This window comes from Arachis hypogaea, chromosome 1 (assembly GCF_003086295.3).
Source record: "Arachis hypogaea cultivar Tifrunner chromosome 1, arahy.Tifrunner.gnm2.J5K5, whole genome shotgun sequence".
NCBI lineage: Eukaryota > Viridiplantae > Streptophyta > Magnoliopsida > Fabales > Fabaceae > Arachis > Arachis hypogaea.
Genome location: NC_092036.1, coordinates 13,710,033 through 13,734,481, shown reverse-complemented (window position 1 = coordinate 13,734,481; position 24,449 = coordinate 13,710,033). Strand labels below are relative to the sequence as shown.

At 36.7% G+C, this 24,449-nt stretch overlaps 1 protein-coding gene across 9 annotated transcripts; it reads right to left on the bottom strand.

Annotated features, from left to right (window-relative positions):
* Positions 1–13,566: 13,566 nt before the first annotated feature.
* On the bottom strand, positions 13,567–21,104 carry LOC112798246 (ankyrin repeat domain-containing protein EMB506, chloroplastic). 9 transcript variants are annotated; one of them, XM_072236117.1, is made up of 10 exons: positions 20,689–21,078; positions 19,388–19,459; positions 18,986–19,136; positions 17,162–17,572; positions 16,610–16,689; positions 16,427–16,529; positions 16,256–16,350; positions 16,067–16,165; positions 15,874–15,972; positions 13,567–14,182 (listed from the first exon to the last, which is right to left on the bottom strand). In XM_072236117.1, the coding sequence occupies exons 4-10, from the start codon at positions 17,559–17,561 to the stop codon at positions 14,078–14,080; spliced, it is 981 nt and encodes a 326-aa protein (XP_072092218.1). In that variant the 5' UTR covers positions 17,562–17,572; positions 18,986–19,136; positions 19,388–19,459; positions 20,689–21,078; the 3' UTR covers positions 13,567–14,077. The 9 variants fall into 9 exon arrangements, with proteins under 9 accessions (XP_072092218.1, XP_072092266.1, XP_072092193.1 ...); XM_072236165.1 differs by having other exon boundaries at positions 16,256–16,354; positions 16,431–16,529; XM_072236092.1 differs by having other exon boundaries at positions 18,986–19,140; positions 20,689–21,058.
* Between the last annotated feature and the right edge of the window lie 3,345 nt (positions 21,105–24,449).

The following is a 24,449-nucleotide window of genomic DNA, read 5'->3' as shown; positions in this document are numbered from 1 at the left end:
TTGTGAGAAAAGGTATTGTGAGAAAGTCAAGTAAAAGCCATGAGTGGAAAAAGGCTGAGTAATACACTTGAGAGAAAAGTCTAGAGTTATTTTCTGATTTCTTTAGGTTGGTTAAGTGTCTTGTATCTTGTACCTATTTGGTATCCCTTTCTTAGTTGGGTTAGCACTAAGAGTGAATAGTTAGGTGTTAGCATAGCCAATTTCAAGTTAGGTTAGAACTTGAGTGTGAAATTGGTGTATGTAATACTTTTAACTATAGTGGAAATTCCTCCATTGTTGTGGAGGAGACTGGACGTAGGTTGCATAGCACAAGGCAACCGAACCAGGATATATGCTGGTGTTAGCTTTTCTCTTCTCTGATGTGTTCTGTTTTTCTGATATTCATGAGACAAAAATAAATTGTCTCATAAATTTCTGCTGCTGAGTACAAACAGAATCAAATTTGAAAGTTTTGTTAAAAAAGGGGTTATAACAGCTACGAAAAGGAAGGCATAGATTCAACCCCCCTTCTCTAAGCCTACCACAACCTTCACTAACAGAAAGTGACTAGCTTGCAAACTAGTGAAAAAATTGAGAAAATATCCTAATCTTAAGCATTCTGAAGTTGCACAGTACTTTAAGAGCAAGTGTGACTTGGATATAAACAAATCCTCATTAACAAGGACTTTAGGGGGATGCAATGGCTATAGTGTATGGAGATGCTACTGCCCAATATGAAATGATTATGCTGAAAAGTAATCATGGTTTTACTGTTAATATGGATGTCATGCCCCAACCCAATCCTAACGAAGATCCAATTGAGATGTATGTTCATCTGGATGGATGTAAAAGAGGGTTTAAAGTTGGCTGCAAACTACTCATAAACTTGGATGAGACATTTCTAAAATCACAACATGGTGGTCAAATTCTCTCTGCTATTATCACACTATTAGAAGAGGTGAGGATATATGCCATGAGATCTATAACTAGAAACAAGATGAAGTTGAGGAACAATATTGGAATCCTACCTCCAATATAGCACGACAGGTTGGAAAAGATAAGAAAAGAATAAAAAAATTAGGTTCCATGTAATCTGGTGATATAAATTATGAGAAATTTGAAGTTTATGGTTGGCCAACCAATATAGCTGTGAACTTGGAAAATAGGTTATGCACATATAGTTTTTGACAACTAAGTGGCATATCTTTTATACATGTTTATTAGTCATTTTATTCGTGGTTTATTACTGGTATCATTTATTTATTGGTAATGAATTTTTGTACAAGAATGTCATGTGTGCATGCATGTTGATGAGCGGATAATTTATACGCTTTTTGGCATTGTTTTTAGGTAGTTTTTAGTAAGTTTGAGCTACTTTTAGGGATATTTTCATTAGTTTTTATGTTAAATTCACATTTCTAGACTTTACTATGAGTTTGTGTGTTTTTCTGTGATTTCAGGTAAATTCTGGCTGAAATTGAGGGACTTGAGCAAAACTCTGAAAAAGGCTAACAAAAGGACTGCTGATGCTGTCGGAATCTGACCTCCCTGTACTCGAAATGGATTTTCTGGAGCTACAGAACTCCAATTGGCGCGCTCTCAACGGCGTTGGAAAGTAGACATCCAGAGCTTTCCAGCAATATATAATAGTCCATACTTTATTCGGAAATTGACGACGTAACTTGGCGTTGAACGCCAAGTACATGTTGCTGTCTGGAGTTAAACGCCAGAAAAACGTCATGATCCGGAGTTGAACGCCCAAAACACGTCATAACTCGGAGTTCAACTCCAAGAGAAGCCTCAGCTCGTGGATTGATCAAGCTCAGCCCAAACATACACCAAGTGGGCCCCGGAAGTGGATTTATGCATCAATTACTTACTCATGTAAACCCTAGGAGCTAGTTTATTATAAATAGAACTTTTTACTATCATATTATCATCCTGGATTGTATTTTGAATCCTGTGATCACGTTTTGGGGGCTGGCCATTCGGCCATGCCTGAACCTTTTACTTATGTATTTTCAACGGTGGAGTTTCTGCACACCATAGATTAAGGGTGTGGAGCTCTGCTGTACCTCAAGTATTAATGAAATTCTATTGTCTTTTATTCAAATCCCTCTTATTCTTATTCCAAGATATTCATTCGTACCCAAGAACATGATGAATGTGATGATAAGTAACTCTCATTATCATTCTCACTTATGAACGCACGTGATTGACAACCACTTCCGTTCTACATGCAACAAGAGCTTGAATGTGTATCTCTTAGATTCCCCAACAGAATCTTCGTGGTATAAGTTAGATAGATGGCGGCATTCATGAGGATCCGGAAAGTCTAAACCTTGTCTGTGGTATTCCGAGTAGGATCCTGGGATTGAATGACTGTGACGAGCTTCAAACTCCTGAAGGCTGGGCGTGATGACAAACGCAAAAGAATCAAGGGATTCTATTCCAACCTGATTGAGAACCGACAGATGATTAGCCGTGCTGTGACAGAGCATAGGAACGTTTTCACTGAGAGGATGGGATGTAGCCATTGACAACGGTAATGCCCTACATACAGCTTGCCATGGAAAGGAGTAAGAAGGATTGAGTTGAAGCAGTGGGAGAGCAGGTGTCCTTGAGCCATACAGTGTCTTCATTCGCTTATCTGAAATTCCCACCAATGAATCTGCATGAGTACTCTATCCCTTTTATTATTTATTTTCTTATTTCTATTTTCGAAAACCCATAAACCAATTTAATCTGCCTAACTGAGATTTACAAGGTGACCATAGCTTGCTTCATACCAACAATCTCTGTGGGATCGACCCTTACTCACGTAAGGTTTATTACTTGGACGACCCAGTACACTTGCTGGTTAGTTGAACGGAGTTGTGACCACTCGTGCCAATTTCTAAATTCCATACGAGCACAAGGAGTATAATTATTCGATTTGTGTGAAAGTATAAATCACAATTTCGTCCACCGAGTTTTTGGCGCCGTTGCCGGGGATTGTTCGAGTATGGACAACTGACGGTTCATCTTATTGCTCAGATTAGGTAATTTTCTTTTCAAAAATCTTTTTCAAAAATTTTTCTTTTATTTTTCGTTTTTCCAAAAATATTTTCGAAAAAAAATTAATAAAAATACAAAAAAAATCATAAAATCATAAAAATAAAAAATATTTTGTGTTTCTTGTTTGAGTCTTGAGTCAAATTTTAAGTTTGGTGTCAATTGCATGCTTTCAAAATTTTTCTTGCATTTTTCGAAAAATCCATGCATTCATAGTGTTCTTCATGATCTTCAAGTTGTTCTTGACAAGTCTTCTTGTTTGATCTTGATGATTTCTTATTTTGTGTCTTTTGTTGTTTTTCATGTGCATTTTTGCATTCATATTTTTCATGCATTAAAGATTTCTAAGTTTGGTGTCTTGCATGTTTTCTTTGCATTAAAAAAAAATTTTCAAAAATATATTCTTGATGTTCATCATGATCTTCAAAGTGTTCTTGGTGTTCATCTTGACATTCATAGCATTCTTGCATGCATTCATTGTTTTGATCTAAAAATTTCATGCATTAAGTATTTTTGTTGTTTTTCTCTCTCATAATTAAAAATTCAAAAATAAAAAAATATATCTTTTCCTTATTTTCCTCCAAATTTTCGAAATTTTGGGTTGACTTGGTCAAAAATTTTCAAAATTAGTTGTTTCTTACAAGTCAAGTCAAAATTTCAATTTTAAAAATCTTATCTTTTCAAAATCTTTTTCAAAAATCATATCTTTTTCATTTTTTTATATAATTTTAAAAAATTTCAAAAATTATTTTTCAAAATATTTTCAAAATCTTTTTCTTATCTTTTATCAAATTTTCGAAAATTAAGCTAACAATTAATGTGATTGGTTCAAAAATTTGAAGTTTGTTACTTTCTTGTTAAGAAAGGTTCAATCTTTAAATTCTAGAATCCTATCTTGTAGTTTCTTGTTAGTTAAGTAATTTTTAAAATTAAATCTTTTTCAAATATCTTTTTTAAATATATCTTTTTATCTTTTATCTTATCTTTTTCAAAAATTTTATCTTTTTCAAAATTTGATTTCAAAATATCTTATCTAACTTCTTATCTTCTTATCTTTTTCAAAATTTAATTTCAAATCTTTTTCAATCAACTAACTAACTTTTTGTTTGTTTCTTATCTTTTTCAAAACCACCTAACTACTTTTCCCTCTCTAATTTTTGAAAATTCTCCCTCTCTTTTTCAAAAATTCTTTTTGTTTTAAATTTTAATTTTAATTATATTTTGTCTTTGATTTTCGAAAATTACTAACCTCTTTTTCAAAAATTATTTTCGAAATCTTCCTTCTCTTTTCTTCTTCTATTTAATTATTTAATTACTAACACTTCTCTTCACCTCTCTTCATCCAAAAATCCGAATCCTTCCTTCTTCTTTCTTATACCCCTTTCTTCTTCTACTAACATAAGGGAATCTCTATACTGTGACATAGAGGATTCCTCTTTCTTTTCTTGTTTTCTTCTCTTTCATATGAGCAGGAACAGGGAAAAGGGCACTCTTGTTGAAGTTGATCCAGAACCTGAAAGGACTCTGAAGAGAAAATTAAGAGAAGCTAAATTACAACAATCTAGAAATAACCTTTCAGAAATTTTCGAACAAGAGAAGGAGATGGCAGCCGAAAATAATAATAATAATGCAAGGAGAATGCTTGGTGACTTCACAAAGCCAACGTCCAAGTTTGATGGAAGAAGTATCTCCATTCCTGCCATTGGAGCCAATAACTTTGAGCTGAAACCTCAGCTAGTTGCCTTAATGCAACAAAACTGCAAGTTTTATGGACTTCCATCTGAAGATCCTTATCAGTTTTTAACTGAGTTCTTGCAGATCTGTGAGACTGTAAAGACGAATGGAGTTGATCCTGAAGTCTACAGACTCATGCTTTTCCCTTTTGCTGTAAGAGACAAAGCTAGAATATGGTTGGATTCACAACCTAAGGATAGCCTGGACTCCTGGGATAAGCTGGTCACTGCCTTCTTGGATAAATTCTTTCCTCCTCAAAATCTGAGCAAGCTGAGAGTGGATGTTCAAACCTTCAAATAAAAAGATGGTGAATCCCTCTATGAAGCTTGGGAAAGATACAAGCAGCTGACCAAAAGATGTCCATCTGACATGTTTTCAGAATGGACCTTATTAGATATATTCTATTATGGTCTCTCTGAATTTTCGAAAATGTCACTGGACCATTCTGTAGGTAGATCTATTCACCTGAAGAAAACGCCTGAAGAGGCTCAAGAACTCATTGACATGGTTGCAAACAACCAGTTCATGTACACCTCTGAGAAGAACTCCGTGAATAATGGGATACCTCAGAAGAAAGGAGTTCTTGAAATTGAAGCTCTGAATGCCATACTGGCTCAGAACAAAATGTTGACTCAACAGGTTAACATTATCTCTCAAAATCTGAATGGATTGCAACATGCATCCAACAGCACTAGAGAGGCAGCTTCTGAAGAAGCTTATGATCCTGTGAACCCTGCCATGGCAGAGGTTAATTATATGGGTGAACCTTATGGAAACACCTATAATCCATCATGGATAAATCATCCAAATTTCTCCTGGAAGGATCAACAAAAGCCTCAACAAGGCTTTAACAATGGTGGATGCAATAGGCTGAGCAATAGTAAGCCATATCCATCATCTTCTCAGCAACAAACAGAGAATTCAGAACAAAACACTTCTAATTTAGCCAATATTGTCTCTGATCTCTCAAAGGCCACTCTCAGTTTCATGAATGAAACAAGATCCTCCATTAGAAATTTGGAGGCACAAGTGGGCCAGCTGAGTAAGAAAGTCATTGAAACTCCTCCCAGTATTCTCCCAAGCAATACAGAAGAAAATCCAAAAGGAGAGTGCAAGGCCATTGATGTGATCAATGTGGCCGAATGCACAGGGGAGGAGGAGGACAAAAATCTTAGTGAGGAAGACCTCCTGGGACGTCCTTCAAGCAAGAAGGAGTTTCCTATTAAGGATCCAAAGGAATCTGAGGCTCATATAGAGACCATAGAGATTCCATTAAATCTTCTTCTGCCATTCATGAGCTCTGAAGACTATTCTTCCTCTGAAGAGGATGAAGATGTGACTGGAGAGCAAGTTGCTCAATATTTAAGAGCTATCATGAAGCTGAATGCCAAGCTGTTTGGTAATGAGACTTGGGAAAGTGAACCTCCCTTGCTCATTAGTGAACTAGATACTTGGATTCAGAGAACTCTACCTCAAAAGAAACAAGATCCTGGCAAGTTCTTAATACCTTGTACCATTAGCACCATGAGCTTTTAAAAAGCTCTATGTGATCTAGGGTCAGGGATAAATCTTATGCCACTCTCTGTAATGGAGAAGCTAGGGATCATTGAGGTACAACCTGCCTTGTTCTCATTACAATTGGCAGATAAGTCATTGAGACAAGCTTACGGGACAGTAGAGGACGTTTTAGTAAAGGTTGAAGGCCTTTACATCCCTGCTGATTTCATAATCCTAGACACTAGGAAGGAAGATGATGAATGCATCATCCTAGGAAGACCTTTCCTAGCCACAGCAGGAGCTGTGATAGATGTCAACAGAGGAGAATTAGTCCTTCAATTGAATGGGGACTACCTTGTGTTTAAGGCACATGGCCATCCCTCTGTGACAAAAGAGAGTAAGCAGGAAGAGCTTCTCTCAGTTCAGAGTCAAGAAGAGCCCACACAGTCAAACTCTAAGTTTGGTGTTGTGAGGTCACAACCAAACTCTAAGTTTGGTGTTAAAATCCCATATCCAAACTCTAAGTTTGGTGTTGGGACTACACACTAACATTGACCTGATCACCTTGTGGCTCCATGAGAGCCACTGTCAAGCTATTGACATTAAAGAAGCGCTTGTTGGGAGGCAACCCAATTTTATTTATCTAATTTTTATTATATTGTTATTTTGTGTTTTATTAGGTACATGATCATGAGGAGTCACGAAAAAATCAAAAAAATTAAAAACAGAGTCAAAAACAGAAGAAAAAAATTTTTCACCCTGGAGGACGCACGGGCTGGCGTTCAACGCCAGTAAGGTGCATCTGGCCGGCGTTCAACGCCAGAACAGAGCACCATTCTGGCGCTGAACGCCAGAAACAAGCAACATCCTGGCGCTGAACGCCAGGAATGTGCCCAGAGAGGAAAAACTGGCGCTGAACGCCAGTAACAAGCATGAAACTGGCGTTCAACGCCAGAAACATGCTTTACATGGGCGTTGAACGCCCAGAACGTGCACCAATGGGCGTTTAAACGCCAGAATGGTGTGCCAAGGCAATTTACATGCCTATTTGGTGCAGGGATGGAATTCCTTGACACCTCAGGACCTGTGGACCCCACAGGATCATCTCAGGATCTGTGGACCTCACAGGATCCCCACCTACCTCGCCCTCTCTCTTTCCATTCATGGTCATTCCTTCTATTTTTCATTCACCACCTACATCTATCCACTCTTCCCCATACACCCCACCTACCTTTACAATTCAACTTCTCTTTCCCACCCAATCCCACCCATATAGCCGAATCCATCTCCCCTCACTCACCTCCATTTTCTTCTTCTTCTTCTTCCTCTCTTCTTTCTTCTCTTGCTCAAGGGCGAGCAATATTTTAAGTTTGGTGTGGTAAAAGCATAGTTTTTTTTTGCTTTTCCATTACCATTAATGGCACCTAAGGCCATAGAAACCTCAAAGGGAAGACAAAAGCTTCCACCTCTGAGTCTTGGGAGATGAAAAGACTATAAGCCGTCAGAGATCAGTGGTAGAACATGTGGCTGCAAATCAAGAGATCCCTGAGATACCTCAGGGAATAAGTTATCCTCCACACAAATATTGGAAGCAACTAAGGGTAGAAACACCAAAATTACTAGGAATCATTCAACAGAAGCAAGGAAGAGACATAGAGGAGCTCAAAAAGCACCATTGGACCTTCAAGAAGGCGCCACCCTCACTCAGGTGGATTCATTCCTTGTTCTTTATTTCTTTCTGTTTTTGCTTTTTAATGTTGTGTTTATCTATGTTTTGTGTCTCTACTTCATGATCATTAGTATGTAACCATGCCTTAAAGCTATGAATAAAATCCATTAATCCTTCACCTCTCTTAAATGAAAAATGTTTTAATTCAAAAGAACAAGAAGTACATGAATTTCGAATTTATCCTTGAATTTAATTTAATTATATTGATGTGGTGGCAATACTTTTTGTTTTCTGAATGAATGCTTGAACAGTGCATATTTTTTATCTTGTTGTTTATGAGTGTTAAAATTGTTGGCTCTTGAAAGAATGATGAACAAAGAGAAATGTTATTGATGATCTGAAAAATCATGAAATTGATTCTTGAAGCAAGAAAAAGCAGTGAAAAAGGAAGCTTGCGAAAAAAAAAGTGGCGAAAAAAATAGAAAGAAAAAGAAGGAGCAGTAGAAAAAGCCAATAGCCCTTAAAACCAAAAGGCAAGGGTAAAAAGGATCCAAGGCTTTGAGCATCAATGGATAGGAGGGCCCAAGGAAATAAAATCCAGGCCTAAGCGGCTAAATCAAGCTGTCCCTAACCATGTGCTTGTGTCATGAAGGTCCAAGTGAAAAGCTTGAGACTGAGTGGTTAAAGTCGTGATCCAAGGCAAAAGAGTGTGCTTAAGAGCTCTGGACACCACTAACTAGGGACTCTAGCAAAGCTGAGTAGTCACAATCTGAAAAGGTTCACCCAGTCATGTGTCTGTGGCATTTGTGTATCCGGTGGTAATACTGGAAAACAAAATGCTTGGGGCCACGGACAAGACTCATAAGTAGCTGTGTTCAAGAATCAACATGCTTAACTAGGAAAGTCAATAACACTATCCAAAATTCTAAGTTCCCAGAGACGCCAATCACTCTAAACTACAAAGGAAAAAGTGAGAGGCCAAAACTATTCAGAAGCAAAAAGCTACAAGTCCCGCTCATCTAATTAAATTAATATTCATTGATATTCTGGAATTTATAGTATATTCTCTTCTTTCTATCCTAATTGATTTTCAGTTGCTTGGGGACAAGCAACAATTTAAGTTTGGTGTTGTGATGAGCGGATAATTTATACGCTTTTTGGCATTGTTTTTAGGTAGTTTTTAGTAAGTTTGAGCTACTTTTAGGGATGTTTTCATTAGTTTTTATGTTAAATTCACATTTCTGGACTTTACTATGAGTTTGTGTGTTTTTCTGTGATTTCAGGTAAATTCTGGCTGAAATTGAGGGACTTGAGCAAAACTCTGAAAAAGGCTGACAAAAGGACTGCTGATGCTGTCGGAATCTGACCTCCCTGTACTCGAAATGGATTTTCTGGAGCTACAGAACTCCAATTGGCGCGCTCTGAACGGCGTTGGAAAGTAGACATCCAGAGCTTTTCATCAATATATAATAGTCCATACTTTATTCGGAAATTGATGACGTAACTTGGCGTTGAACGCCAAGTACATGCTGCTGTCTGGAGTTAAACGCCAAAAAAACGTCATGATCCGGAGTTGAACGTCCAAAACACGTCATAACTCGGAGTTCAACTCCAAGAGAAGCCTCAGCTCGTGGATTGATCAAGCTCAGCCCAAACATACACCAAGTGGGCCCCGGAAGTGGATTTATGCGTCAATTACTTACTCATGTAAACCCTAGGAGCTAGTTTATTATAAATAGAACTTTTTACTATCATATTATCATCCTGGATTGTATTTTGAATCCTGTGATCACGTTTTGGGGGCTGGCCATTCGGCCATGCCTGAACCTTTTACTTATATATTTTCAACGGTGGAGTTTCTGCACACCATAGATTAAGGGTGTGGAGCTCTGTTGTACCTCAAGTATTAATGAAATTCTATTGTCTTTTATTCAAATCCCTCTTATTCTTATTCCAAGATATTCATTCGTACCCAAGAACATGATGAATGTGATGATAAGTAACCCTCATTATCATTCTCACTTATGAACGCACGTGATTGACAACCACTTCCGTTCTACATGCAACAAGAGCTTGAATGTGTATCTCTTAGATTCCCCAACAGAATCTTCGTGGTATAAGTTAGATAGATGGCGGCATTCATGAGGATCCGGAAAGTCTAAACCTTGTCTGTGGTATTCCGAGTAGGATCCTGGGATTGAATGACTGTGACGAGCTTCAAACTCCTGAAGGCTGGGCGTGATGACAAACGCAAAAGAATCAAGGGATTCTATTCCAACCTGATTGAGAACCGACAGATGATTAGCCGTGCTGTGACAGAGCATAGGAACGTTTTCACTGAGAGGATGGGATGTAGCCATTGACAACGGTGATGCCCTACATACAGCTTGCCATGGAAAGGAGTAAGAAGGATTGAGTTGAAGCAGTGGGAGAGCAGGTGTCCTTGAGCCATACAGTGTCTTCATTCGCTTATCTGAAATTCCCACCAATGAATCTGCATGAGTACTCTATCCCTTTTATTATTTATTTTCTTATTTCTATTTTCGAAAACCCATAAACCAATTTAATCTGCCTAACTGAGATTTACAAGGTGACCATAGCTTGCTTCATACCAACAATCTCTGTGGGATCGACCCTTACTCACGTAAGGTTTATTACTTGGACGACCCAGTACACTTGCTGGTTAGTTGAACGGAGTTGTGACCACTCGTGCCAATTTCTAAATTCCATACGAGCACAAGGAGTATAATTATTCGATTTGTGTGAAAGTATAAATCACAATTTCGTCCACCAAGTTTTTGGCGCCGTTGCCGGGGATTGTTCGAGTATGGACAACTGACGGTTCATCTTGTTGCTCAGATTAGGTAATTTTCTCTTCAGGTCAGATCAATCCGACCTCTTCTCAAAGAGCTCGGCCAAGTCACGAGAAAGCCCAAACAAAGGGCCCAAATAGAGGAGCACGCCCCAGATCCTAAAGCAGCCCAAGCCTACAAGAGAAGGACGGTTCCCTTGAAGATAAGATAAGATAAGATAACTAACTTATCTTATCTAAAAAGGTCGCTCTACACCATTATAAATACACTGGAGCACCCAGGTATAACTCATACTCTGATTCTACTCAATACCTGCTTAATACCCTTGCTAACTTAAGCATCGGAGTCCCTTGCAAGTACCCCCCCACCCTTCGGGGACGAAGGATCAGCAGCACTTTCAGTCCCACGAGTCGGATACGCCAGCTCCGGCCGCTATACGCCTGCCGGACACGTCGGCTCCGACCAACACAGAAGATCTCGACCGAGATCGACCTACAGTCTCAGGTAACCCTCGGAACAGATACATAGGTTTAACTCCCTCCTGTTCGGCTAACCAAGCTCCCTCCTAAAGAAAATTCTCCGAAATCAGAAGCACTCCATTAACAAGCATCACACCTGCCTCCACCCAACCAACCAGTGCATCGCCTATCAGCACCCCACCTGCAAGCACTCCACCTGCCAGCACATTGTCTGTCAGCACCCCATCAACAAGCACTAATCTACCTAACCCCATACAAGGTGCAACATAGGAAACTGTATCAAAGCTTGCCAACTTCATGAGATTTGTGTCTATTCATGGATTCAAGCCACCCAGAACCAAAAAATGATGACTTAGATTATTATGTTTAGGGATAACTGTGTCTTTGTCTATCTGTTTTGATTAAGTTATTTCATTTGTATACTTTCTTAATTAGAATCCTAATATTGGGGATATATGAGGTTTATATTTTGACAACTTTGATATACTTCATGACTATTGTTCTGGCTCTATATTGCCTTGTTTAGATGTGTCTTCGACATTATGAATATGAATTATAACTTTCTTGAATTGACTTGTATTTAATTTGGTTTTATTTTGTCCCCTAATATGCAAGACTAATCCCAAACACTGTTCATTTATATTTCTTTGCAAACCAGAAATATTTACAGTTACAGGAATATAATGTGTATATGTACCTCTCATTTGTTTTTAACAAGATACAATTGCCCAGATTGTCTATCCTACTTCACAAACAAAATAGCTACAATATCCGAAAACATGCATACAAACAACACAGCCCCATCTCATTCATCTTCCATTCTTCGTTGTCAAGACCTACTTTGCCTTTAATTGTTGTCACATCTTCTTCCTGAATTTTATCTGATCACAGAAACAATCTACACCACCTCTTACCCACAATCTATACCCAAAAAGAATTCGAAGTGAATGAGACAAGATTTTATCCAGAAACACAACAAATAAGAACAACTACTTACATTATAGTTTTGGCAACCAAAGAAGGGCTTCCCTGGATTAGTATCAGTCCTGACCATCGCAAAATCGGTCGCAACATGCATCCACACTAATCTGGCAAACGCGACTCCCTATTTCTGGTGGTTCTCCTAACAACACTTCCATTGAAGTAGGGGTGTTATCGGTTCGGTTTGGTTCGATTTTGGACCAAAAACCAACCGAACCGATATATTCGGTTCCTACAGACACACAACCATTCGGTTTGCTACTTTTACAACAACCGAACCGAACCGAACCAACGGCAGTTTGGTTCGGTCGGTTTTTTCGGTTTTTAATTTCTAATGAGCAAAATATGAATCATAATAATTAGAGGTTCAAAATAGTCAATAAACTAAAATAATAAGAGTAAAACATTAAAATGGTTAGGGATTGGAGATTTTTATTGTTAGGTTAAAGATTAAAATGGTTAAAACATTGAAATGGATGCATATGTTCGGTTTGGTTTGGTTCGGTTCGGTTTCTATCGAGCCAACCGAAAACCAAACCGAACCGATCGATTTTGTCAGAAAAAAAACAAAAAAAAAACCGATTTTTTCGGTTTTCAAATCGGTTATTGTAATTTTTGGTTCGGTTTGCAGTAATTTTCGGTTCGGATCGGTAACTTACACCCCTACATTGAAGTGTGGGTTGTTCGAGCTCCCAACCACGTTACTCGCGCTACCCATCATCATTTCAACTTGGAGATGAAGAAGACAATCCACGAGAACACATGACAAGAGAAATTTTGGATATAGTAACCCTAATTTGCGGATTAGGATTTTTAAATTTTGTTTAGGGACCAAATTGCCATCAAAAAGTTTTTATAGCCACATCAACTATCCATTACCTTTGTCAGCATATCAGAAACTAGTCCAAATCAACTTTTCAGAAACTAGTCCAAATCAACTTTTCAGTGACGCCTCATGAACAAAAGGTGTTAGAAGGATAACTTTGGTCCCAACGTATAACTTTAGGGATAAAAATAAATAACTATTAACTTCAAAATCAATTTGAGTCTTGAATACAACTTCAGAAACCACTTTGTGACTTTCCTCGTAAGAACATCAAGAAGATAAGATCTCTCGATCTTTTAATCAAGGGACCAAGTGATTTAAGCATTACATATCTTTAGTTGGCCAATAAGAACGAATCCTTCAAAGGCTAAACAAAATTGCTCAAATTATATTTATCAGCTACAATTAATGACACTATAAAGTGAATAACAGAATAAGTGTGAAAATATCTGTATTGTGTATGTATATGCTGCCAGGCATACCAATTCTTCAAGTAAAATTAAAAAAGCTCGAGAAATCTGAACAAATAAAACATAGTAACAAATCAATTAAATCATTAATCAAATATGAATTTCCCATTTGAAGTTTATAACCAATCTACCAATAAGGCAATACTTACATGAACAGAAACTTAACCTTTAGTTGCTAGAATTAATAGTAAAAAATTCACCCCCGCCCAGTATTAGTTGAAACAATTATCCAGTAGAAAGATCAATGTGGCTTGAACTTGAACAGCTCATCTTAGATAATTCGGTAATTTTCTCTCGGAACTCTGGATCTGCACTTCAATCTCTGCATAATGTGGTGGTTTTCGCTTTCGACAGCATCGCAACAGCACCATTTTGTCAACTAGAGCTATGCTCCAAATATATTCCAAAAATCATCAATTTAGTAAGGTTTCATCGAGACTCTCATGAACAAGGTCGAGAGATCTAGGACCTCCAAAGATGGTGGAATGCTATGATTTTTAAGTGTTATTAAGAGAAGATATGTCGCAACTCAAACTTCAATCGCGATCACATTCTGATTGACTGCGTCTCGCGCATCATAGAGCACTGTCAGCTGGAACTACCTTCACTACTTGAGCAAGCTCATAAGATTTGAAATCTTTTCCATAACATAAGCATAGATCCAGTGCTGTCTTTCCATTCTGAATCATAAGCAATGAAAAAATAAATGAATAAATAAAAGAACCACACACACACGAGCGTGCACATACATTAAGGGTTGATATATGCTTTCAGCACATTTGTCAGTATTAAAGAAATGCCAAATCAAGTGTCTCAATAACTTAATAAGAGAAGCAGCTAGCTTCACTAAATTCTACCCTGTAGCAGTAATATCTTGATACTAAAATCCTACAGTTTAAAACTGATATAAGTTAATAATTAATTCCAGTGTACTGCATATAGCCCAAAAGGATTAACACAAATAGTCAAAGTCTTGTACACATAGCTCCAATCAATAACTTATGGATATTGAATTTTATCAATTCAACCATTGAGTAAAGTGATATAATCTTCATAATCATGCATAACGAAAATTAAAAAAAAAAAAAAACTGAAATTCAGTATATTGGTATTCTAATAATTAACACATATTTTCAAAATGATATTATCTGTTAAAAATAAAATGAGATGAAGTATCAAATTATTACTAAATTTTATGAAATTTAATACACGATTTATGTATTGAAATTTTTCATTAATATGGTTGGATAGAATAACATTTACTGTTCATAGAAAGTTATCGAGTGGTGTAAGTATACAGCATACTAAAGCTTATTCATAGGATATATTCTGTTATAAGATAGAAATAGAGTGGAAATTTCATTGGACTTGGTGTGTAATTTTACATGTGAAACTAAACTGGACATCTAAGATTCTCCAATATCAAACAATGCAAATATATGCACCAAGTCTGGGACCAAATTTGATGTCCAAAAGACAAATTAACGGGCAAACTTGTAGTCCATCATTAACAATGAGGGACCAAATTGGAGTGCTTAATAAAACATTTTTCAGGTTCTAAGGCACATATGGCTATTCCCTAAAACCGTAAGGGTAGAATAGTTCTTATTGATTAGTTTTACTGGTTTTCGGAGAAGAAAAGAGGCCAAATTTTTGTGGCGTCATATATGCTACTGTTTGGAATATTTGGTTAGAGCAAAATTCTTGCACATTCAACAATAGCTTTTCAAAGAAGCTAGACATGCGGATAGGGTTAGACATTTGGCACGACCTCTGTTTTTTGGATAAAAGAAGAATAACATAAGACAGAGAACATGGGAGGATTAAAGATCTCGGTTATCCTCTATTTGGTGTAAGCCTCATTGTCCTTTTACCAAGCTTGTTGACTGACTGGAAAGCTATGCTTCATCTTAAGTTGCTTCTTTTGTTTGTGTTTGTTTTGGAAGGAGAATCTCCTCTCAAGTCCTGTTATATACTTGCTTACTTAACAAAGCCTTTCCCCATTAAATGGGGTCAGCTACATGGATCAAGGCGCGCCATTGTGTCGTGTCCATGCTTTGAGATACGACCTTGTTTTATGTTGGCTATTGCAAGCCTAACACAACCCAACATGGCTTCAACGACATCATTGCGTCGTGGCCATATTGGGATGCGACATTGTTTTACGTTGGCAGTCGCACACCAAACAACCCTCCTCGTCTTTCTAGGCTTGGGATCCAATCCTGTTCTATATTCATAATTTTTCTTTTATCCCTAAAAAGAAGGGATCAAACTGAAATTTAGAATCTTTGAAAACCAACTGAATTTTTCTGAGTATATTAGGAATCAAGTGAATTCGGTCGAGGAACAAAGTCATGAACAATAAAATCACCTTAGTCTTCCTTGTTTTATCTGCACCATTGACTAACAAAATTTTTGCTATATCTCTGTTTCTACTTTGAATGGCAACGTGCAATGGAGTCCAACCTTCCTGAAATTTTAGGATTGTAATTATTTTATAAATTAGTAAAATTGAGAAACGTCTTTTATGAATAAAAACAAGATTGGGAACAACAAAACCTTACATTATCTGCAACATTGACATCGACGTTATACTTGATTAATAATTTCACAGTTTGCTTGGCACCAACTTGAACTGCATAATGAAGTGGAGTAGCTCCAACCTAACATAAGATAACATACACGCACAAAAGCACACTTCAGAATGCAGTTTGCATGTGATGACGGCTGCATGAAGAAAGCTTCTTCCTCACCTTGTCCTTCACATGAGGACTTGCACCTTTCCTTAAAAGATGGCTTATCACAGCTTCTTTTTTGCCTATAATTGCCTTATGAAGTGCAGTGAGACCTTCCTGTTTGATCAAATTACCTGTTAAGGGGAATGTCATACAAAGATGGACATTCTCATACGATATATAAAACACTTGCCTTATTAATGAAATCAATATCAAAACCATCTTCAAGAAGCTTATCCATGCAACTCATCTGCATTGACAGAGCAAGGGTGTGCAAAGGGATCCATTTTTCCTGAAATTATGATAAGATGAACTTAAGGGTATAAAATAAAGAGCACAGTAGGATAGAAGGATGCAAAGTTACAGACTTACAGTTGATATTTTTTCCAAGTTAGGAGTCACATTCTGTTGCAATATTGCTCTTTCTTCTGGGTCCAAAAGCTGTTCAATCTCTACAATAATGAGAATATCTACTTGTAGGCACATTTTGTTGGACATTTTCCATGTTTAAGAACTTGTAGAAGCTCAACCATGTTAAAAGAAACAAGTAGATACACTAAAGAGGGAGAAAATATATAAAGCAATGTTTGAAACCAATTCAATCACATGATACATAAAACGGTAATTAATACATGCATGAAAATGAGCTACAAAAATAAATTTTTGTTTCTTGTCTTTTTTTATGGTTAAAAAAATGTATAACAACAACAAAACTTTGTTCCACTAGGCAGTGTCAACTACACTTACACTTAAAGTTCTTATGGTAACAATTTGTATAAAGGTAAATATATAAAAGGAGAGAAACAAGAAAATTGGCCCTTTAAGTTATAAACAAAGGCTAGAATCAAATATAGTTTTCAACTTTGTGGTGAACTGTTGAACTTTTAACATTACGCTAGGACCTAATTATCAAAAAAGGAGTACCTCTCTTAACATGTTCCTCGTTTGTGTCAGTTGATTTTATATTTGCAACAGTAGTAGCTGAAGTCTTTGTTTCTTCCTCCTCCCAATCGCTTTCAAATCCAAGGTTCTCATCCTCAGCTTCCTCATCTTCACCATCAGATTCACTGTCACTGTCAATATCTGGTTCCTCCCAAGTTCCTTCTTGTTCCCCAGTTTTCAAATTTGATACTCCTTTGCCTGCTTTGATTGCAAAGTTAACCCCAACTATGCGGTTGCCACCAGCAAAAGAGAAACTGAGTATTCCTTTTCCTGTACTTCTACAGATTTTATTGAAACTTGCACCCAATTTGGAGTTCCTGATGGTTTCCGTAATAGCAGCAGGAAATTGAATAGTCAGAAGTGGTGTAGCCACAGAGCCCATTTTGGTTTTTCCTGAAAAGAAGGAAAAAGCAGCAGAAACAAAAACAAATCAAACAAGTTGCATACATACATGTACATAAGAGAATTTCTAAGATGCTGTCAGAGGGGGAAAAAAAGGTCTTGCTCTCTCCCATCATTTTGTTCCACATCAGCATATGTGGACCAGCCTGTTTATCTGAATGTATAAGCATGTTTATCCCTTTTCATTATATCCATTTCTTTCCAGAAATTCAGCTCCTTCTGCTATGGCTACTCTTCCCAACAATGATGTCAGGCTCTTTGGGCCTTTACCTTCCTTCTCTTCCGGCAGCGCCGCAGCGGTGCACAGCCCTTCTCTGTTGCCTCTGATATTGCTTCTAGTCAAGTCACTAAGGCTGTGTTTGTTTGCAGAGACCGAGATTAAAACTGGGAGACTGGACTCAATATCATATTTGGTAGCCGAACACCGGAACTAAAATTTCATCGTAGGACACAAAATTTCAGTCCCTTCAGTAGCTCCAGAAACTAGGGACATAGAGAACTGAAATTTTTGGGGATGGGAACTAAAACTTTAATAACACCTTTTTTAAAAAAAATACTCATTTAATTTTTTAAATCCTAATTCTAGTATTCTACCCATTTTTGAAAACAAATTAGGACTTCTCTCTCCATATATATTTTAAGCCAAATAGGATACTAAAACATAACTCAGTCTTATACACTTTAAACCAAACACAATACAGAAACTTAAGTCTCTGTCTCTCAGTTTATGTCTCCCCGTCTCTGTCTCAGTCTCTCTTTCAAATGCAGCCCGAGTGATTTAGTGACTTTATCATTGAGCAGAACAAATGGAAATTCAAGTAGTGGTAGGAAACATAGCTTTCAAGGTTTGTTATGTGATTTTCTTGATGGGAATTATGCTTATCGATAACATAGCATCATGACCAGTTACAAAAGACTTTCTCCCTGATGCTCTGAGTTTGGGTTCAAGATTAATTATCAAATGAGAATAAAGGAAGCCCCAAGATTTATGCCCAGAAAGTTAGAGCTAAACTGAAAGACTAATGATATGCGGTCTATTGAAGGAGTTCTATTGGGGATATGTAGAAAAGAAAATTCATGTGCTTGTGAGTTGTGATAGTTGGTTGCTATTAAGAAATCTCATAGTAAAGTTTGATAAATTCATTCCACTTTAGAAATATGTTTTTCAGTAAATTTAGGATTTGGAGAAAGTTTCATATGCCTTTCACTTTATTTCTTTCACTCAACAGTTGTCACTGATCAATTATATAGTTCACTGACGATACAAACTTCAATTATCAAGAAATGCACAAGAAGCATATTTAAAATACCATATTAATTGGAAAATATTTTAAATTTTAGCATAAAAGAACTACTCTTCTATAGCTACACATGATTCAAGAAAGTACAGAGAACAAATCCTACCAACATCATAAACATGTTATGCATACACGTGTCTTCTTTTGAACCCATCCATAATATCTTTTAATTCATGTAAAATCCTGCTTAGCTTAGATATGCATTCTTGAACTCCAAGAATATCACGCAGCGTAGAATCCCACCAGTGCTTAATATTCTGCCTATATTGCCATTAGTTGCCATAGAAACTAGAAATGTGTATCATATAGAGGACTCAAGAATCAATTTGAAGGATTGCGCAAATGAAATTGAAACAGTTTAAACTTCAAGGGTAAAATTAAAACTTTAACAAAGGTTAAGAAGAAGAAGGAGCGATTCATCAATCAGAAGAAGAAAATACAATGAACACAGAAAAGAAAAAAAGATAAAACATTTATCGAACAAAATGATAAAAGTTGGAAGACGAACCAAGAGCGGAGGAAGAGGACCACCTCCGGCAATGCTGTGGCCGGAATCCGTTAGTGCTTCCTCAAGCAAAAGCTAGAAAGCAGAGAGAACAAGAGTGAGAGAGAATCAAGGTTGTGAGAACCGAACCCGTCAATGAACCGGTGAAGTGACTGGTTTAATGGTTTAGTAGTTCAACAGGAGTTCAACGGGTTTAATTAAATATAAAATAAAATTATTAAAAATTTTATATAATTTCAAATATTTAAATTCAATGAATTGTAAACTAATAAAATTCAAAATTTCACAATTTTACATAATAAATTATCTATAATTTATCATTAGAAGTTCACAAACAACTTCAAACATCAAAGTTTATAATTAAAAAAAATCAAAATGCACATATATGCTCCTGATCACAAATCATAATCATCATAAAGTAAACTAACACAGTGTTCAATATTAGCTAAGATCAATTATTTGGTATTCTTCAGACTAATTAAGGCATTACCATATAAAGTACACTATTAAGGAAACTAACATTAAGTCATATATGCTACTAAGCAAACTTAACACTGGTTCATATAACTTAGAATGCCACATCCCCAAGAAATTAACAGAGTGAAATTTCAGGGCTTTTCAACAATTTTCTGGTTGGCTTTAGATGAGGCTATGTATTTTGCAACATTGGCGCAGCAAACAAGCTTATCAGTTTTCTCATCCGGGATTTCAACTGAAAACTCTTCTTCCCGCATCAATCAGAGCCGGATCCAATTGAAGAGCACAAGTATCTCAATTACATATGGACACACTCATTCCAAGCAAAGCACCATCAACAAGTCAGAATCAGAAAATTCAGTAACCAACTCAGAAATCAGAATCAATATAACAAAACTTAACAATGCAGTGAAGCACATAAAGGATAACACTTATCCGCCACCAGAAGAAACAACAATAACAAACAAGTTTTTAAGTTTAACTAATTTTACTCACGAACAAGCCAACAACTAATAAATTAACTCAGAATTAGAACAATAGCACAAAAATAACTCAGAAAATTATCAATAATTAACAAAATAACAACAATCCAGCCCTGTTAATAACAATGAACAACGAAGAAAATTAACTCTGAAAACAACAATTAACCTAGAAAGACAGCAATTAACTCCCAAAAATGAAACTGAAGAAGCAGTGGAGGGATGGAGGCTTACAAACTCAGAAATTCAGTAACTCAAAATAAGCCAAAATTAACAAACTCAATCAGAAATCGGAAAACCAAACAAAATACAAAACAAGCAAAAATAAATTGAAGCAGCAGTGCTTACTGGCGGTGAAGGAGGAAGGCAAGTGACAGCGATGGAGGAATGGGAAGTGACGGCAACGGAGAAGGGGAAGTGAGCTCGGACAGAGAGCAACAGAATGCTCGAGGAGGGATGCTGGCCTCAGACACACAGAGAGAGAGCGCTCGAAAAGACGATGACTGACCAATCAACCTTCGCGACGGCGACGCCACCGGATAACGCGTCCTCGTGCGACGGCGACGAGAAGAGGAGCGATGAGAACTACGAAGAGTTCTGCGATGAGAAGAGTGAGACGGCACCCACGCTTTGTCCCGCCAGCACCCTATACTGGAGGAGAAGAGTTCGGCGATGAGGGACGGTGACGGTGGCTGGCTGGGCTTAGGATTAGGTTTCAGAGAGTGAGAGAAAGGGGATGGGTATTTCTTCGTTCTTCTTCCGTCGTTTTCCATTGATGCACCGAACCGGAGACCATGAAAAAACCCGGCCGATCCCGACGGTCAGTTCTCTGACCGGTTTTTACAAGGCGCTTTTATACCTTAATCAAATTGGTTAAGTGACCAATTTTTAATTAGTCCGATCGAACCGGTTGGTCTGACTCGGTTTCCAAGACATTAGAGAGAATAGCGTTCTTATCTATGAAGTACGGACACTTTGCTGTGTTATCGTGTCTGTGTGTCGGACACATTTCAAATAAAAAATTCTTTCTCGGACACACTTAGACATGTCTAAATACCATCACATATCAGCGTGTCTAACCTTATTCTTAACATGTCTTCTTGAAATGAGTTTAGAAATAATATTTATTATTATTTATTAAAATAAAAAATATTTTTAATATTTTTAATAATTGAAAAAGATATTTAAAATAATTAAAAAATTATTTTATATTTTAATATCAAAATATCATTATAATTTATCTAAAAAATACTTTATATTTTATATATATGTCGTGTCTCCGTGACTTATAAAATTTTAAAATTCATGTTTTCGCGCGTGTCCGTAACAGTGCTCGTGCATCATAGGTACAAAAGCAATTTGGCATCCCAATTTTCTTGCAACCATAGATCTGTGTTCCTAAGTTGGACTGGGCCAAATCGAGTAGATTTGGACCCGGTCCTAAAAGCTACTAGATCTATTTTGACTCGATATGAAAGTGATCCGAAATAAATCAAGTTAAATCGAAATCTACCCGATATTAAATTAGTATATAAATTTATAAATTTCATATAATAAAGTAATAAAATTTATTTTTAAAATTAAATTTAAAATAAATTATTTTAAAAAAATAATACCGTATAATATAAAAAGTATAAATTAAAATATAAAAGTATAATATGACATTACTATCTTAATATCTTTACTCTAAAATATATTTTTATTGTAAAAAATAACTTCAGACCAGGCGACTCAAAACATAATTCCGAACCCGACCCGAAAATAACATTAAGTATGAACAGCAAAATATGCCTTAGATCTGGGTCGGATTTTGGACTAACCCGGGTCTTGAACACCCCTACATAGAAGTTTAATCGCTTTGTTGCCCAATTAATACATGAAAAGCTATTTGTGAAAATAATATTCCGCTAGGTAGACAACAGGAATTGTAAACAACGTGAATAATGAGATACATCCTACACCCACTAAACACGAAAATAACATCCAATGTAATTACCCCATCGTGTTTCCAATTTCACTTTTCTATTTTACCTTCTTTCCTAACCTAAACCCTATTTTAACTTGCCCCTAATATCAATCCAATTTTTTCACCGCCACCTTCCCTATAGCCAAAAACGAAGCTTCTCAATGCTGCTATCATCCGTTGTCACTAGCCCGCCGAGGAGAATCCCAGTTCTCCTATTGCTCGGTCGCCGCACCATTGCTAATGTGTCACCTCCGTGTAGTCGTGTCTTCTCTCCATCCTTTGTGTACCGCTGCTCTGCCCATTTCGAAGCCCTACCGCTACTCCAACGATGCACCTCTACCCTTACTTCCACGCCACTACGTCGTGTCTTCGCCACTTCCATTGCATGCCGCTTTGCTTTGTTCACCAAAATGGTATGCTTCAAATAAACATCTATATCTTAGTGAAAAGAACCATCCGTATACATAGTAAAATGAACATCCACCTTAGTTGATAAGAAATAACTAACAAGTTGACCAAAATGCCATCCGTGCTCCATGTCTAAATGGTGTAACGCAAACCCAACTTGAATTCAAGCAAAATTAAATTAAATCTAATCCAAACCACATAACAAAAGAAACCTGCAGAGCATGTGTATGCAGAATCAAATAAATCAAGAAAAATATCAATGGTATACTCAAATAAACATCCACTTTAGAATGAAAAGAACCATCCGCATACATAGTAAAATGAAAGGTTAAGTACAATTTTGGTCCCTAAAGTAGGAGCTGAAAATTTTTTTCGTTCCCAGCCTTTTTTGCCTATAAAATAGTCTCGAAGGTTTAACTTAGTTTTAAAATCTTCTTTTTTATCAAATTTTTTATTTTTATTCCGAAAATACCCCTAACTTAAAAAAATAAAAATAATAAAAAGAAAAAGAAAACGGGTTAATGGGGAAGGGTATCACGCTTTGGGGGGTGGGTTTGGGTTCAGGAAGAAGAGGGGGAAGGGAAGGGGAAGGGCCACCTCCGCTGCCCCTTGCCGCCACCACTCCTGCACCTCATCATTCGGTCCTCGCCTCGCTGTTGCCTTCGTCTCACCACAACCCACCCTCACCTCGCCGTGACGCGTTTGGCCCGCGCCCTCGTGTTCCTCACGTCCTCCAGCAACGTCCTCTAGAGAAATTTTTGGTAATTATATTTATGGATTTTTGGTTCTTGTAATTGAAGATGAATTTGGAGATTTTTTATTATTGTAATTGCATCTGAGTTTTGTTAATGAAAAAGGAAGAATTTTAGTTCTGAGTTTTGTTAATGTTTCTTAGTTTCGATGAAGATGAGGATGATTTTCTTATTTTTCTGAGTTCTGAGTTCTGCTTTCTGAGTTTTGATGATAATGATGATGATTTTCTGAATTCTGGGTAGGGTGATGCAGATAGTGATAGAGTGGTAGTGGGTGGGAGGTGGTGGTTTTCTGAGTTCTGGGGGTGATGCAAGTTCTGGCGGGTGATGCAGATGCAGATGATGATGTTTTGAGTTCTCGTGGACGGACGGGCACCTTGCGACGGCTCTCCTTCCGGTGGCGGAGGAGATCTGTGTAGGTGGGTCGGCGGCACATCGTGGATATCTAGCAGCGGAGGTATGAATAGCAAGCGGTTAGAGGAAACGGGAGGACGATGCGAAGAGACGGAAGGTGACATCATTTGAAGAAAAATCAAAAATTAAAATTATGATTAAATCTAATTAACTTAAAAAATAATTTTAAAAATTAAAATTAATTTGTCTCTTTTTAACTATTATTTACGTTATTTAGAAGAAACGTTATTCCCTATACTTTCTCTTCTAAAAATTTTGATGTAGTCTATGTAAAGTTGTTAATTAAAAATTGTTAAAATAATTTGAGATATTTGATTAAGAGCTTATTTGGATGAGTTTTTTAAAAAAGATAATTTTTCGAGTTATCTTTTTTTAAAAAGTCTTTTAGAAAAGTAAAAATATTTTTTATATTTGAATATCTCATATAAAAATATTTTTTATTTATTAATTATGTTTGGGTATAACTATATAAAATTATTTTTTATTTATTATGTTAAAAAAATTTCAAATTAAATCTTTTTAAAAAAAGATGTAAATGATGATTTCTAAAAAAGATTTTTTTATTTTTC